Here is a 17,702-nt window from a genome sequence, read left to right on the forward strand (position 1 = left end):
ACACACACACACACACACACACACACACACACACACACACACACACATTCACAAAAATTTTTTTTTTTCTCACTTATTTTGGTCTGCAATGTATTTTGTATTTGTATATTTATAAAACTATCCTCAACAGCTTGAAACTTTTACACAATATCTCTATTAAAAGTGCAATTTTGCACTTATTGAATATATTAAGAATTTTAGAGATGAACAATTTGCTTCTTCGGTAACAACTAGGATTTTGTATGTCAGGTATTTTTTTTTTTTTTTATTAAATTTGTACTTATATTCTTAAGCAGCGCAGCGTAAATGGAAGAATCGTCATATTGAATAAAATTTGTGGTTTTGTAAGTTTTATACCTCCACTACCAAAAGGAGCAATGCGATCCTATGGAATATTTGTATTCATGAACCGGATATGTTACTAAGCCCATTTAGCCATCTTTGTCTCTCCGCTAATTCGTTCTCCATCTTCAGCTAGTTGACATATACCAACGAAATCCTTTACTAACGACAATTAATATTAATCCAAATCTGGATTACGCGTCGGCAATGATAGAAACATAACTCATGTTCTATAGTACAGTTTCATTTAAAATTTTTCACAAGGCAATAAAAAGGCGAATTTGAAAGAATTGTTCACCTGATCTAACTTGCGTACTCGTAAATGATGCAATAACGTTTAAGTATTAGTTTCGGTATACTAAGGCAGGAGATTCGCTTGAAATCGGATGGTAATCTTTTTTTTTTTTTTTTTTTTTTTTTTTGTAATAGAACAACGACGCTCCAGAAGAGCGCTTTTCAATTTATAAGGAACATGGGCGTTAATATTTTTTATCAAAACAATAGAACAATAAGCAAGAAAGTTACTGAAAATGTGAAGTTTTACTAATAGCCCCGATTTAATATTAATAAGATTTTTCATATATTTTATTCGTTATTTTATCTAATTATCTGACGTAATTATAATTATAATTTTAATTTTTCTTTGCTATTTTTTTTTTTTCTTTTTTTATGCAGCGCTGCACTGGTGGTTGGAAGAAGCCAAATACTCGGATCCTGAAACCCATATGGATGCTTGTCTTCAGGTTGCACATCATTTGATAGTGCATTTAATCAAGGTTAAGGACATGCTTCTGAAAAGGAAAACCGAACTATGTAAGTCTGAATGTAAAAAGAGTTCCATTCCGGTTCCTACACAATCATCAAGCAGCAGTCTTCAAGCGAGTGTAGATATGAAGAAATTAGATGGAAGAGGAGGTACGCTGCTATTCTATAAACAATTTTTATATATTATATAGATTATATGTTCCGATCGAAAAATTGCGAAATGCTTTTAATGACACTACATGGAAATTATATATCAGAGCCGTATAAGTGTCCTTCTGCTGCTGTTTAGCACTTTCACAAGTATGGAAATTTCATAAACGAAATGGAAATTTCTTCTCAAAGTAAAGCAGTCCGTTCTGAATGCTGAGCAAGGAGATCCATTGCCAATCTTATGTACTTTTTATCCTATAAAAGTTGGGCTAGAATAGAAAAATTCGGTGAAAATATTTTAACTTGTTAGGCGTGATACTGTGTTCAAAATTGCCCATAAAATAATTTGCTAATGTTCTTTATGGCATTTCTAATGTCCTTTGTGTCTCTAAGTAATTTGTGAATTTTTTTTTTTTTTTTTTTTTTTTATGAGCATAAACTTGTGACTGAACTGTGCTGCGTCCGTTTTTCGTTTTGCTTTAATTCTCAAAAGTCTAGATGGAAAGCTGAAACTAAGCGCTTGTATAGTTAGTCTTGAATTTTATGAACGACTTTTTAAAATTGTTGTAATTGGTCCAATTACATTGCAAATTTCTTTTATCCGATGCGATGAATCGAGTGTTTATCGTGAATATAGTTAAATCGATTCGAAATAAGTCGCTAATCAAATATGTCGCCGTACCTCATTTCAATTCTTCAATTTTTATTATTTTAATTTCAGACGCGAACGAAAGTGCAGCTCAAAAGCCACTTTCCGATACCCTGGAAGAAACTAGTAACTCATTTATAGATAATGAGATAAAAGAAGAAGAAGAATTTAGCAAGGAAAGCAAAGATATTGAGCAGAATTCAACATCGATTACGGAAGAAGAGCCGGTACGGAGTGTAGATATGGATTGTGGCTCTAATGAAAATTCACAGGTAGAAAATGAAAAATATTCTCTTAATTTGGATTCTTTACACACACGTACCATCCATTATATATCTCTTGCTACTAGAAGAGACGAGAGATTTTCTTATTCAATTGCATACGGAATTGATTGTTAGTGTGTATTCAATAAAATCTCACAGAGTTGATAGTAGGGAACGATTTATTTTGTTAAAAGATAAATTAATTAAAAAAGATTTGCCAAATGGTATTACGAGGACGAATCCCCCAAATTTCAGGCTTCTACTTACGATCTTGATCGTTGCATTACTAAATTCTGAACGTAAGAACTTTCGATTCCCCGCTAGTATTAAGCAAAAAAAAAATTAATTCGAAAACAGTTATTTCATTAGACATTCTGACTGACAATCAATTAATGGATCGATTTGTTCCCAGTTAAGAAAAAAACATGTCTTTTTAAATTCCATTGAAATATTTATTATAAAGTAAAATTTCAAGCCATAATTTAGATAAAAGCAATTCTGTTAGTTACCTAAGGATTACATACGAGTTGAAAAGTTCATTTATAAATCTTTTCGAAAACAATATTATAGAATACCTTATCAGAAACTCCAGAGGATAGAGCAGATTCCCTTATGCCAAATTTGGTTCGGACAAATGTCGATATAAATACAGTAGCAGAGCCGCCACCATCTAATATCATGGCTGTTGAATTTACTGACATGAATCTGAATGAGACGCCAGCAGCCCCAAAACCGGAAGCGCAAGAAGCAAACGTTACGACACAAGCTTCGACAAGTGCATCGTCTACGCGCAACACAGAATTGACGCCCGAAATTCAAGCGGTACTTGGTGACTTGGAAATACCCGAAGGTGTCGATCCGTCATTTTTAGCTGCATTACCAACCGAAATGAGAGAAGAAGTAATTCAAGAACATATAAGAATGCAGCGTTTCGTTCAAAGGCCACAAAATTCTGAAGTTCAATCGAATCAATACACTTTGTCCGAAGTTAGTCCAGAATTTTTAGCTGCACTGCCGCCAAATATACAAACTGAAGTTTTAATGCAGCAAAGAATTGAGCAACAGCGTCAGGCAGCGCAATCGACAAATCCCGAAGATCCAGTAGACACGGCCGCCTTCTTCCAAAACTTACCAGAAACACTCCGTCAAGCGGTAAGATTTATGAAAGCATTTCCAACTAAGTCTTTTAATATAAAATAAAAATGATTTGATGAATTAAACTATATATATATATATATATGTCGGTAATTGTTTATTTATAGATTTTAGCTGACATGGAAGACTCTCAGATATCGAGTCTACCGCCGGACTTGGCAGCTGAGGCGCAACATTTGCGAAGAGATTGGGAAAGTAGAAATGGAGCGCGTTTAGACATGCAAAGAAATCCAATAAGTATGTTATCGTTACTTGGGCTTTAGAAGTCTCCTAAATCCTAATTTTTTTACTCCAACTTTTCGCCAAACCAAGCACACAAAAACAAATCCTTCTACGCTTTCCTTATTGCAATCGCAATACGACTCTCTTTTATTTTATTTTTTTTTATTTAAGATCAGTCTTTACTAACAGCACTTATGTTCATTGCGAGCTTAACCTCAACCGCTTGAATGTCTTTCAGATGGATATTTATCGAGCCGTTTATCCGCATCCACGCAAAATCTAAACGAGGAATCGCGTTGGCAAAACAATACAATCTGGAGTGATCCGAACGGTTTAAATTCCGCACGTCATCAACGCACTACTGTTATACATCAGCAGCAAAATTGTGGAAAGCCATTGACATTGCTATTGATGGAAGATCTTAATAATCTACCTGATCCAGATACGTTGTCTACTCTTCTACTATTTTTATTTATTGAAGATAGTAAATTTAGCTATACCCGTTTACATCGTATCATACGAAATATATGTTATCATGTCCCCATCCGAAATTGGATAATCAATGCCCTAATCAATATAATAGAATATGCAACGAGTTCATGCTTATGGTCGGCCGGTACTGAAATAGTGCAACCACAATGGCTGAAATTGAAAGTGGACGCCGCGTTTGGCTTTAAATCAAACACATTTATTTTAAATAAATGTCAGGATGATTACACCATAAGCATTAATCCTCAGGCATCACAGCAAGTCGTTAAAAATTGTTTAGATATCCTGTTTGCATTGGCCAAGCAATTCCCGAAAAGTTTTTTACCCGTATCCACAGAAAGAAAGGTACTACGTATATTCTATTCGATATTATATTTTCGTTCTAAATATTAATAAAAATCTTTTATGCAATAATCATTTTAAGCAAAAACACGTATTTTAAAATTTCATTTAAATTTTAAAATTTTTAATTTTAAAAAGGAAATTTGATTTTTAATTTAATTTAATTTAATTTTTCTCGCAATATTTAATAGCAAAGGAAAAGGCATTTATTCAAAGGGAAAGAGGATTTAAATATACCCACATCGATGAGCAATTTAAAGGCTAAATTTGGAGAGTCTAGAGTACTTGATGAATACCCGTCCACTTCTAAAGCGGTTGGCAAGTCCCAAAAGGGCTTAACATCGGGTGACTTTAAATATAATACAAACTCAACTGACTTTTGGAAAGTCCTATTAAATACAGAAATTTATGCTAATTTACGTTTCTCCCGTACGTCGCTCTTTCCATTGTTCTCGCAACCGCCATGGGAATGGAAAGCTACAAATTCCGAATTTATATCATTTAACGATTCGGCATTTGCGAAACTCTTAGATATGTTATCCTTTAAAATAATTAGACGCTCGCCACAATTAACCGATTTACTATTAAAGCTGTTAGCTTCACTTAGCTCTGAACTCCCTGAAGAAGATAGCGGTGTGACAGACGCAAGTAAAATGGAAATAAAAAGCTATTTCAAGAAGATACATCCTGAGGGTGAGTTATTACAACAACAACAACAACAACAACAAGAAGAAGATAGCAAAACGGATAATGCGGAAGATACGAAGGATAAAATTAAACAGCATCCTAAACTTTACTCGAAAATGTTCCCATATTTTGTAACTCTGATAGAGGTTTTAACGCATAAGTGTGGAACGAACGAGGGATTAGAGAATATGTCAAAGTTAATTTTTAATATGTGTCAATGCTCGCATTACTCGAACGTTGTTTTATCATATTATTTGCGTTCGGCTATTATGGGTTTGGCGGAGCAGGTTCAAAATGAGATAAAAGCTTTGTTAGATGAATTGCTTGTATATCATAACACTGTCAAATTCAATACAACTTTTGAATATGAACAAAAGCTATCATGCCTTTCATTATTTAATGGTTTAATGCAAGATCGATTTACGGCACAACCAATTGTTATATCATCGCCCAGCGATCCAAAACCAGCCTGCGAATTGCAATTATCTGCCATAAAGTATCTATTATCTCCGCTATCCGCTCAGCTTTACTTTCTACGAACATTGAAGATTTTTATTCAGGTAATAATTATTTGCATTCTTTACTAAAACTGCTACTAACTGCTTGCAAATAAGAAAAGTAATTCAATTAATTAAATAAATAAATTATTTTGATTGATTGATTGATTGATTTAGATAAACAATTTATTGGACGCACATAATAACTGGTATCGGTCTAAGCAGAAATTATGTTTGAGCGAAATTCTTTCTTTGAATGAGCTCTGGAGTACGCTAAGTAAATGTCTTGTTTCATTGGAAGAATCAAAGGATGAGTATGCCGTACTTGTATTGCAACCAACTGTTGAAGCCTTTTTCCTAATTCACGCTTCATACGATGCAAGTAATGCCAATAATTCGGATACTAAATGCACACAACCCGATGCAGTTACCAATACTTTATCGGAAGATAATAGTAAGTATTATATAAGTTATTATGTTATTAATATACAGCGAAATATATTTTTATTGTAGTCGGGCCGGTAAACTTACTAACCGAATGCATCTGGATGCATGCCATTGTTCTTTTCCGTATCGATTATATCAAATCGATATTTAAAAGCATTTCTCACTTTGCTAATTTCATAACAGTTTTTTGCTCCTCGTCCCCGTGCACTACATTAATGGCTGGAAAAAGTATTTCTAGCCTTCGATATATATATAAAAAAAAAAAGAAGAAGAATCATTCGCTTTTTCAAAATTGTTACTCAAAGCATATATGCGATCGTTGCCGCAGGTATATAGTCATGTGTTTATATCTTTTGCAACATTCAAGCAAAAGCAAGGTGCAGACGGTGATCCGATTACTTTCCTACCGCTAATATTTTTCTTAAAGTTTTTCTCGATTATAGATTTCCTAGATCTTTGCATTTTTAATAAATAGCATTGTAAGCTTAGGTATCAAGAGTTTCGTGTATTTGGATAGGAAAGCGAATTCTGGGAATCATGTTTGCTCTTGAACTATCAAGCATTCCTTTCAAACAGTTTGCTAATTTTTAATAAAGGACATTCGGAAAAAATATGATCGATAGGAGGGAAGGCATAGCCTGAAACACGTTTGGGAGGCAGACTCAGTTCGTTCATTATAACGCTTAGTAATGTATAAGACCCTACTATTCGGTCTAAGGCGGGCATGGTTCGGGTAAAGGGATTATTGTAGTCTGCCCTGTGAAGGTGTGAAGGGAATGATTGATTGTAGAAATTAATATCGGCTTTAATGGACCTATCTATATGGCGAAGTGATCGCCTTAGGGAGACAGCACGGTTCAGATATGTCAGATTGTTAGAAGCGTCGCGTGGCAATCACATCTGCCTGCTCACGGAATCCAAAGATTCTTGATGTCGGTATGCTGGGGATAATATGTGATCAAAAATACTGTTGCGATTAAATTGTATTGCTCTGATAACACTAAAACTGTCAGAACAGATCAGCGTCCTTCCTGGCACATCTGTGGGATGTAGATCTTTTTGATCTTTTTAATCTCTTCTCTAGAGCATGCGAGTATCAAAAGTAAGGGTTAAGAGAATTGAGAAAAAAATTGTATTTTGGCGATCTGTCGCTCTCTCTCTCTCTCTCTTGACCATGACCCTCCTCTGTACAAAATTCCGCTCTGTTGAGAGCGATGCCTTTTTAACTTCCTCCAGGACTTGAAGCTCGGAGATATTATATTAGCGATAGTGCTGTTATGCCAAATAGTAACATTTTTACTTTGATGGTTTTCTACTGGTAAGGATCGAGTTATTGGTGACTCTTCGGAAAGGACATTCTATTTGCGCAGCTTCTTTATTGACATCACTAGAATCTTGAAAAAGTTAGTTAAACTGAACCAACACAGATCGAAATAATGTCTTATCGGCATATTTAAGAAGCAATTGCGAAATGAATAATTTGCCATAAGTCAAAGTGCGATTTGAAATCAGTACCAGGGTAATGATCACTAGCATCTGGCATATCCAAACAGGACCATGCCAAATTTGGCATCAAATCAGAGCTGCAATCGGAGAAACATCAATGGCAGTAAGTGTATGCTAAGTGTACTAAGTAATGTAGCGGAGCTCCGTCATTTAAAATAACTAAACCGCCTGACCTTTGGGAATCTCTATCCCCAGGGGTTACCTAAGCGGTAGTTTTTTATATTTTATTTTGTGCAAAATTATCTTTTATTTATAATCCAACTAAAAAACACATAGTGATCATTAATACAAAAATATTCTATTTCACGTATCAGGCAAGGACAACAGCACGCAGTCACCGGAAGAGGATGGTGGGGAAGACAATTTGGTAAAAAGCAAACTTCAATGTGATCGTCAAAAATTCTTACAATTCGCTGAGAAACATCGTACTGTGCTAAACCAAATTTTACGGCAATCGCCCGTTCATCTTTCCGATGGTCCCTTCGCCGTACTTGTTGATCATACGAGAATCTTAGATTTTGACGTAAAGCGCAAATATTTTCATACTGAATTGGAGCGCATTGATGAAGGTGTTCGGCGTGAGGAAAACACAGTCAGTGTGCGTCGCGCATCTGTTTTTGAAGATTCCTTCCGTGCACTTTATAGACTAACACCGGAAGAGTGGAAAAATCGTTTTTATATTGTATTCGAAGGTAAGCATCAATGCACTGATCGACTTTTTTTTTTTATTCACCATACTACTGAACTTGATGATATAACTTGAAATTCTATGTCTATGCTCCGTCGTCTCTCATATAAGACAATCCAAGTTAAAAGTGGGCAGAGTTTGGAATTGAGCATAAGTGAGAGGCATGGCTGCAAATTGTTGGGGGTCCGCTTCCCTTAGAGAGAACCGCTAATTTTTTGTTTTTTAAAAAATGGCTACGTCAAGTTTGTAATCTCCTAGCACAAGATAACCAACATAATAGGCACGCTTTGCACACTAAAATAAAATAGGAAGTCTTGTGTATGCATAAACAACCACAACCAACGAACACAAGTATAGGATGCTAAATGAAATTTTGTCTACTCCGCTTAAAAGTCCTATCTTTAAGCTTCACCTACCTATCAGTGTCAATTGTGTTCCTTAAGTTCAAAAACCAACGCACAATTTTCGAGATCTGATTAGTTTGAGGGCTATGCCAAAGAACGTCAAACGTAGTAAACCTTGCTTTTCTTGCTTACTATAAAGGAAAGTGCTAGCTAGTAAATCGTGACGGCTAATGAAAAATCGACAGAGTAAAATATCCGAACCAAAAATAGAAAGAATGCAGACTAGACGAGCAATCAGCATCGACGATAAAGCTGAATATTCCTATCGATTCTCATTTGGGGATAAATGGGCGTGGCTTATTGAGATTCACCCTGTCAAACAACAACACCATTGACGATCCGTGCTCGCAAACGACTGATACCTATGAGCTTATATTTTAGCATGGTAGCGTTTTTAGTGTCCCATACGACAAAAGTCGAGCAGGAAGGAGACGTTGTGTCATCAAATATAACACCTTCTGACTCTAATAACCGATGACTTGTCTATTGTCTATTCGAGCAAGGCATCGTGATACTCAAAAGATTAGACTTTTTGCAGATTACATCGTAAAACCCGATAGCCTTTTAATACGGGACTCATATTGCACCGCAAAAGATGGAAGACGTAGCAGAATAGCAGTCGATAATATTTTGAATAAAAAATTTGTTGATAATTTCTTCTACGATAAACTCTCGATTTTAATACAAAAAAAAAAAAAAAAAAAACAATAGAATCCCACCCTTAACATTCCCTCCTCACGCTTAGAGAAGGAGGGCTTGGAACTTCAAAATGAATTTCAGCGTTGGCTCGTAGATTACAAATGCTTATTAAACCTTTATAAAAAAAATAATGTTAAAAGTCTATCAATGGACTCTATATATGAAAATATTCTTAGAGTGGTAATATCTTATTAAATGTGGGCGTGTCATTTACTCGATTGAGAGCATTTTTAGAATCAAATTGTGCTATATTTGCACAAACCATAAAAATGGCATAAAAATCTATTAAGTACTTACGGACGGACAGACAGATAGCATATTATGTATTTATGTGTGTATTATGTGTGTGTGGGTGCGGGTGCCTTTATATATCTGAATATTTCGAACAACCCGGTCGTCTAACCACATTCCTCATTGAGGTGTTGTGGGCATAACAATTAATAGTAATGAACGTTTTTGAATCGGCAGGCAAAGCCTGATGTAATGATAGGTTGTTAGTTAAGGCTTTGAAAGCGAAAAAAAAAAACATTTTTTTTAATTTATTTTAATAATTTAATAATTGGCGTTAATTTTTCTCATTCATTTATTTTAGATGAGGAAGGACAAGATGCAGGAGGATTGTTGCGTGAATGGTACATTATTATATCAAGGGAAATTTTTAATCCCATGTATGCCCTATTTTGTGTTTCCCCCGGAGATCGTGTAACATATATGATAAATCCATCTAGCCATGCCAATCCAAATCACTTAAGTTACTTTAAATTTGTTGGTCGTTTAATAGGTAACGTATAATGATGAGTTTCATATTTTTTCATTCAATTTTTTCATTTTCGTTTTAAAAAAATGAAAATTGTAAAAATTATTGCTAACTTTTTTTTATTCTTATTCATAGCGAAAGCAATACATGATAACAAGTTGCTCGAATGCTATTTTACAAGAGCATTTTATAAACATATACTTGGAAAGCAAGTTAAACATACTGACATGGAGTCTCAAGACTATGAGTTCTATAAGGGCTTAGACTATTTGATGAAAAACGATATAACAACTTTAGGATATGAATTGACTTTTTCGACTGAAGTGCAAGAATTTGGTGTTACACAAGTGCGCGATCTTATACCAAATGGCCGCAATATACCTGTGACTGAAGAGAATAAATTTGATTATGTTCAATTGGTTTGTCAATTGAAAATGAGTGGCTCGATAAGACAACAGTAATTTTTAAATAAATTTTCAATTTTTTTTTGTTTTTTTCATTTTATTATTTACAAACTATTTCTATATATAATAATATAAATTATTTTCTTAATATTTAGATTGGATGCATTTTTGGAAGGCTTTTATGATATAATACCGAAACAGCTTATATCAATTTTCAATGAACAAGAACTTGAGCTCTTAATATCCGGTCTTCCCGACATTGATATAGAAGATTTAAAATCGAATACCGAATATCATAAATACACATCGAAATCGCTACAGGTATGGATTGAGTATCAAAAATCATTTAAAAACAACATATTCAAGTTATTGATTGAAACATTGATAAAAACGCTATAGTGAGATATGATCACCCATCGTTGAATAGCATCATACATCATTTCGGTTTATACAGTCATTTCATAAAATGAATGACTTTTCAAAATAGGCCGGGCTTTATATTGCAAGTGGTCGAAAAATAATTTCATCTGATTAATGACATAAGACGTACGTACGTACGTACCATAGAGTACATAGAGTGAGAAGTTAGTGTTGTATAGATTTCTTGAAAAGAGTGATGACTGCATTACAACAAATATATATATATATATTATATTATTACAGTTGATTTCAATATTATTAAAATACATTATATAAAATATATTTTTATTTAAATTTCATTTCAGATTCAATGGTTTTGGAGAGCTTTGCGTAGTTTTGACCAAGCGGATCGAGCCAAATTTTTACAATTTGTTACGGGAACATCAAAAGTTCCTTTACAAGGATTCGGATCTCTTGAGGGCATGAATGGTATACAAAAGTTTCAGATTCATCGCGACGATCGATCAACAGACAGACTACCCTGCGCGCACACTTGGTACGTTTAATAACAACATATATAATGAATAACAACAGTTAGCAACAGATTTTTTTTTTTTTTTTTTTTTTTTTTATTTGATTTAATTTTTAATTTTTTTATATTTGTCGTCTCTCATCCATTAGTTTTAATCAATTGGATTTGCCGATGTACAAATCATATGAAAAACTTCGTAGTTCTCTACTGAAGGCAATTCATGAGTGCTCAGAAGGATTTGGATTTGCATAAACAAATAAAAAACAAAACAAAAAAAACAAAAACAAAAACAAAAACAAAATATAATTTTAATTCAGTCGATATTTTATTCAAATAAAATTTAAATACATATTGCTTCAACTGTTTAATATGCCTTTTGTATATGTATATGAACGAATACTTAATTAATTAATTATTATATACTAAGTCACTTCTTACGTTCCAAACGATTATTAAGTTTATGCGGACGCCTATATATTGCCCAAAAGATTTTGGGATAAATCGACCCATCCAGAACGGACAGACGGAGCAGCAAGCTTATCGATCGATTCAGAAGAGATACAGAACGAGGGGTTAACACACAACTCACAATTATTGAGATATTAAAAGGACGAGTTTTGTCCCAAGAATATGTTTCGAATCGGACCGTTTTTTCGACCAATTCCCACATAATAGCTTATTTTGTCCAGTCGATATATGAATAAATTGTGTTAAACAAAGCGTTGTATTGGGTAGTGGCAAAGTAGTAGTAGTAGTTTTTCTTTTTTTTTTTTTTTGTGTATAAAAAATGAGCTATAAGTAGCGTGCTTCAAGGGAGGACTCTGTGCAAGTTGATTCATAAAGTACTTAAAAAAAAAAATAAAAAATAGAAAAAAATTTTTATATATGTGTTTCCTAGTTAGTATAATTTTTGTATCTTTCGAAAGCAAACGCTCTGAAGATGAGATATAATACAAAATTGTTGTCAAATGATCGCGACCATCGATTCTTTGAAGTCATCAAGTGTTTATTAGTTATTCAGATGCACAGTAACTTCTGGATGATCCCAAGGATAAATATTTAACATAATCTTGGCGACTAATTGAACTCATCTCGTTGCGAGACAACCATCCTATCATTAAGTCATTGCCAAGTTGTCAACGATATGTTATTATAGTTACACGTTAGAGAGCTATGAAGTAAATAAGAATTTGATCAGCGTTACATTTCAAATCGCGATAATCGTATTATCTCTCTTTGATAAGAGACGTAAGATTCCGAAATCCCATGCACCGCATATATGTATATACATATATATATATATATATGATTGATCGCCTTGTTATATAAAAAGAAGGAATTTATTGCAACAAATCCTTATTATTAAGTACGAAAGTAAGATAATTTGGAAATAGGATAAGTGAGTGATCGATCATCTTACCCATATTATTTGAAAAAGTAAATTCAAGAATTGAAAATTTTCAAAATGATTTATTAATTTAAAATCTTTGCCAGTTGTTAAATTTGATATGCAAATCTATCCAGCATTAATACTTACTACGCTCATGTTCAAGTCAAATTCGATTCTGACGCATCCATGGGTAACATCCATTCTTCCTACACATTATTCACGTTGAATTTCGATGATGAGTAAGAATTTGCGTTAGCGTTTTCAATATTGTTCAATTAATGGGGATAATCGCGATAAGCGGTACTCTTGTAAGTCGATAATTTATCTTTATTTGTCTATGTCGAGTTAGTGATGACCGCCAATGCACTTTAAATTAAACTTAATAATGCTGACTATTGTGGGCGACGTGAAGTTAAGCCTAGACCAAGATATTGAAAATTTGATCTCCTAAATATACATACACACACACACACACACACACAAACTGCCTGTATAGTAGCATGTTATGGTAATGAAATAAAGATACATAAGAAATGTTTATAATTTATTCAGTTTTATTAACACTTTCTTTAATCGATTCCGCTAGATCTTTAAAAGCATCCTTAGCCGTGTCGACTAATTTCTGCGAAACATTTTTAATATTCTCCGCCTCCTTCGATTCGCTTAACGCTTTTATTTTACTGATAATATCCTCGACATCTTGTTTAGCTTTTCCAATATATTGTTCTATATCGGCCGCTGTTTGCGGATGTTCACCTTTAAATTCTTCGACTCGATTTTCAACGGTCTCACGCAACTCCTTCACAACCGATAAATTCTTTAATTCCTCGGTCTATATTTTTGTAAAATGCAAATATTAATTAATAGATAGAATAAGATACAAGTAAAGTAAGTAAATAAATGTTTTCAGCATCGACGATCGCGAACAATGCGAATGTGAAAAGATGTAAGCAGAGTAAAGAATTTTTTTTATTTTTTTTATTTTTTTTTTTTTTTTAATCCTTTAAGGATTGCGTACTGAAAGCATTTCGTTCTATTCATTTATGAATAGGAAGTAAGGATGTGTCTTACTTACGTCTTTTTTGATATGATCGGCCCATACATCAAATTGTTTGGCTAAAGTTTGACCTTGTTGTTCGACAATTCTTTTTACATCGTCGGGATTAGAAGCGCCAATCGTTTTTAAGATAGCCTCTTCTACTTCCTTAAAATGTTCCTGAGTTGTTTTAAAGAAACTTTCGAATGAGAATTCGGGTTTCGCTGGAGCCTCGCGTACAACTCGTGCGGAAGCAAACTGCAATCAATATTTTTATTTAAATTTTATTAAAAATATTTTCTTTTTCTTATTTTTAACTTTTCCCAAAGTGTTGATTAAAGTTTAATCAAAGCTAAAATCGATATTCTTCATTGCTAATAGGCTATAGTAAATTATATAAAGAAGAATTCTTTAGAATCACTTTATGTCTTCTATGTATAGGCCTTCACTTCACTTCTGTTGCTGCCATTCATAATTTATGTTTTTTTTAAAATGTTTTAACCTTCAAATCGAAGCCTTCTCGGCATTCGTCTATTGGATTTATTATATCTCATTAATTTGTATCCAAATATTATCTTATCTCGTATTTTACATCGATTCGAGGACGGAGGAACAGCGGTGACGCTCACCGATTGAGAGCTTATATCCATGCATAGGGCATGATTTGAAAAAAAAAAATGGAATAATGTTTTGAAACGGAAGAATTCGTTAAGAATACGTTCTTTCAAGAAGTGATCAGCTGAGTATGAGCTTTTTTTTTTTTGCGATATCTGGAACGGGCGCCTGGACATTGTAAATAATACGTCATAACAACACGCACAGACCCTTCTTTGCGGCTTCCTCTTCGGTGGGCTTTGAAGCCAATTAATCTTGATAACTTTCTTATTAACTTTCAGCTTGTGCTTGGAATAATAGGAGAAATGAAGGGTACGCCATAACACTTTCAAATACGTATCAGAGAATCTATATGGGACAGTATGGGGATGGTTAGGGATATCATGATGGGGCGTGTCTTTTTTGTTTGTTCTTTAGGGAATGTTTCTTTTTTTTTTTTTGTTTCTCTCTCTCTTTTTTTTCAAAGTTGAAGATATTCACTTATGTCTCGCCGGAGAAACATACTGCAGTGCATCAGTGAGCAAAGCTGTTCGCATTAACATTTTGAATTAACGAGTACGATCGTCACAGATGGACTTATATGAATAAATGGATAGATATTGCCCCAAATTAGTTTGAAATCTTGCACTGATCAAGACTAAGCATGCTGATCTATGGGATTTCCGGTAGGTATTTCCAAATCTTATAAACGAAAAGCCAAACTTGATAGTAGAGATGAGGGTTCAAAATTAATATCTATTGTAATAAGAAAAAGAATTTTTGAAAGAAAAAGAAAAAAACCCCAAAATATATATTGATGACGAGAGAGAGAGAGAGAGAGAGAGAGAGAGAGAGAGAGAGAGAGAGAGAGAGAGGGAGAGAAAGGATAATATTGTCGAAGAAATTATGTTGCATTAAAGCCGATTTTAGCATGAGAAGTGAAACGTTTAATAACTTTTAAGAGAAGATAATCAAACCTCGCTGATATTAAATTAGAAGACCGAGCAATCAAAAAAGAAAAAAAAAAATTGATATATATATATATATATATATATATGTATATGCAAGACACTCGATAGAAAATGTTGATTTATTTAGGGTCAATAAAAGGATCAAATATTTTTTTAATGCCTAATAACCGGAAAGGTAACCATGCAAATTCAGTGTGTATGAGTCGATACACAAAATCTTTTTACAAAATGAAAGGACTCTTAAGAACATAGATAATCCTACAGTTGCTATGTGCACAGCTATATATATATATATATATATATATATATATGTACATCGTTAAAAATTGTTATGATATAATCGTCTAACATAAAATCGATCATGACCGATCAAAGAGTACAAAATAATAGACCGGCTGTAGATGTGATAGATAAGAAAAGCAAACAGTAGTAGTAGTAGTAGTAGTAGTAGTAGTAGTGCATCTTATGAGGCGATGGAATGTAACGCTCGACTATTTGGAAGAAATGAATCGTAAATTTCTTTATTTATAAGCAAAGCCAGGCAATGCATAGAAAATGTGCACGATAGGGATAAAGGATCATTTTTAGTAAACAAATGTTTATGAAAATTATTGCTTAACATTTAAATCGTAATCGATTTCACTTGAATTCATTAATTTATATACATATAAAAAAAGGAAATGTACATATATATATTAATATACGTTCACGGATATAAAAACCAAAAGGAATTTGAAAAATTAAAAAAAATATATAAGTGAGTTTTTTTTTTTTTTTCATTTTTCTTCTTCTTCTTCTTCTTGTCTTTTCAAATTTATAAAAAAAAATATATATATAACTTATATAAATATTTATAAAATATATTTATACAATATCCTTTTTTTCACATTTACCGAGATAATGAAGAGTCCAATTACGAAGAATAACTTATTCATGGCGAACGATGATGAATGATGATAACTGTTTCCACAAAATTCAAAAAAACTACTAATGCGAGATGGAAACAAACACGAATTTTATACCCTTTAAAAATTTGATAATTGAATATATTTGAGAATTGTTTAATTTAAATATAACTGTGTACACAAACACAAAAACGTACACACTGACGCGGCCAAGTGTAACGCTAGTGATGTCAATTCAATGTAAATAACAATAAATAAATTAAATCGCTAATCGCAAAATTCGTGCTGATCATGAAAGGCACCGGGTATACGTTTTCCTGATCTGGAATCAGAATTCATGACAACATTGACAAGTAGCGTAATTAATTCGTATCATAAACTTCAAGCCTTAAGTAGAATAAAACAAAGGAACGAAGCAAAACGAATGAAAATTTATTGAACTAAACAATATTATTATTAGCCAGAGAGAGAGAGAGAGAGTGAGAGAGAGAAATAAATTTTAAGACTAAATACTTAAAGCACTAGCGTTGAAAGCTTTCGGCTTTATTGAAATTCTATCGCCGACGAGATCTTTTGCCTAATCAGGGGCATAAAAATTAAAAACACAATTAACTTACTTAAGAATGCTTTAATTCGTAACGAGAGTATCGTTGCTTTTATGAAAAATCGAGAATTTTGCCCTCGCGCGAGACAGAAACAAAGCAACAAGTCAACGTCTTAACTGCTCTCTCTTCTCTCTCTTCTCTCTCGCACTTGTGCTATTATTATTTGAATTAAAAGTGAGGACACTGTCAAAATGGGATGAAATGCACAACAAGAAGATATTTTCCAACTTTCCAACTTTAGAACTTTTCACTTCTCATGCTCCTTTACAGTGCCTTATGATCTTTCAATGCAATTGAAAATATTAAGTCGGGCCTTTACCTATCATCGTCCTGCGCCAACTCTCTCTAATCGCTATTTTCATCGACAATTCCTCCTTAATCATTATCAAGTTTGCACGTGTACGCGACATACTTGAATGGGTGAGTGAGTGGTTACCAAAAAAAAAAAAAAAAAAAAAGGAGAGAGAGAGTGAAACTTAAACTGAGAAACGCCTAAACAGCTTAATGGGCTTTTTGATTATTTGCTTTTTTTCGTTCCGTAATAACTTGTTCAACTAATAATAGCAAATTTTAATATCCTCAAGTATTCCTTTACTAAGATTTTATTCTATGTAATCTGCAGTTCTTGTCCGATTACTATGACTATATATAGTGAAGGTCGTCAGGATTGTCTACGGCATACCCCAAAAAGAAAAGCGTAAAAAATAAAGGGAATAAAATGAAAAATTATCAATAGAAAAATTACCGTAAGGGCCGGAAAGGTGCTTTGAACTTCTGACACGTACTGCTTGAAAGGTGTTCATTGCAATTGCAGAGGGCGTGTATTAGAGATGAAAAGAGAGT

The 17,702-nt window shown here is 33.4% G+C and overlaps 2 protein-coding genes across 2 annotated transcripts in view; one reads left to right on the forward strand and one right to left on the reverse strand.

The window, feature by feature from the left end:
- Window positions 1-11,683, forward strand: part of LOC119645086 (E3 ubiquitin-protein ligase HUWE1) — a 25,172-nt gene extending 13,489 nt beyond the window's left edge. Inside the window, exons 13-25 of the mRNA XM_038044981.1 lie at window positions 1,018-1,257; window positions 1,979-2,178; window positions 2,740-3,321; window positions 3,432-3,561; window positions 3,785-4,380; window positions 4,569-5,624; window positions 5,739-6,015; window positions 7,829-8,206; window positions 9,898-10,086; window positions 10,198-10,519; window positions 10,622-10,787; window positions 11,192-11,382; window positions 11,508-11,683. Coding sequence (XP_037900909.1) covers window positions 1,018-1,257; window positions 1,979-2,178; window positions 2,740-3,321; window positions 3,432-3,561; window positions 3,785-4,380; window positions 4,569-5,624; window positions 5,739-6,015; window positions 7,829-8,206; window positions 9,898-10,086; window positions 10,198-10,519; window positions 10,622-10,787; window positions 11,192-11,382; window positions 11,508-11,610 — 4,430 coding nt within the window. The 3' untranslated portion in view covers window positions 11,611-11,683. The remainder of the gene's footprint in view (window positions 1-1,017; window positions 1,258-1,978; window positions 2,179-2,739; window positions 3,322-3,431; window positions 3,562-3,784; window positions 4,381-4,568; window positions 5,625-5,738; window positions 6,016-7,828; window positions 8,207-9,897; window positions 10,087-10,197; window positions 10,520-10,621; window positions 10,788-11,191; window positions 11,383-11,507) is intronic.
- A 1,599-nt stretch (window positions 11,684-13,282) lies between these two features.
- Window positions 13,283-16,355, reverse strand: LOC119638288. The gene is made up of 3 exons (XM_038035015.1): window positions 16,243-16,355; window positions 13,824-14,042; window positions 13,283-13,580 (listed from the first exon to the last, which is right to left on the reverse strand). The coding sequence occupies exons 1-3, from the start codon at window positions 16,282-16,284 to the stop codon at window positions 13,293-13,295; spliced, it is 549 nt and encodes a 182-aa protein (XP_037890943.1). The 5' UTR covers window positions 16,285-16,355; the 3' UTR covers window positions 13,283-13,292.
- Window positions 16,356-17,702: the final 1,347 nt, after the last annotated feature.

This window comes from Glossina fuscipes, unplaced genomic scaffold (assembly GCF_014805625.2).
Source record: "Glossina fuscipes isolate IAEA_lab_2018 unplaced genomic scaffold, Yale_Gfus_2 0, whole genome shotgun sequence".
NCBI classification, from domain to species: domain Eukaryota; kingdom Metazoa; phylum Arthropoda; class Insecta; order Diptera; family Glossinidae; genus Glossina; species Glossina fuscipes.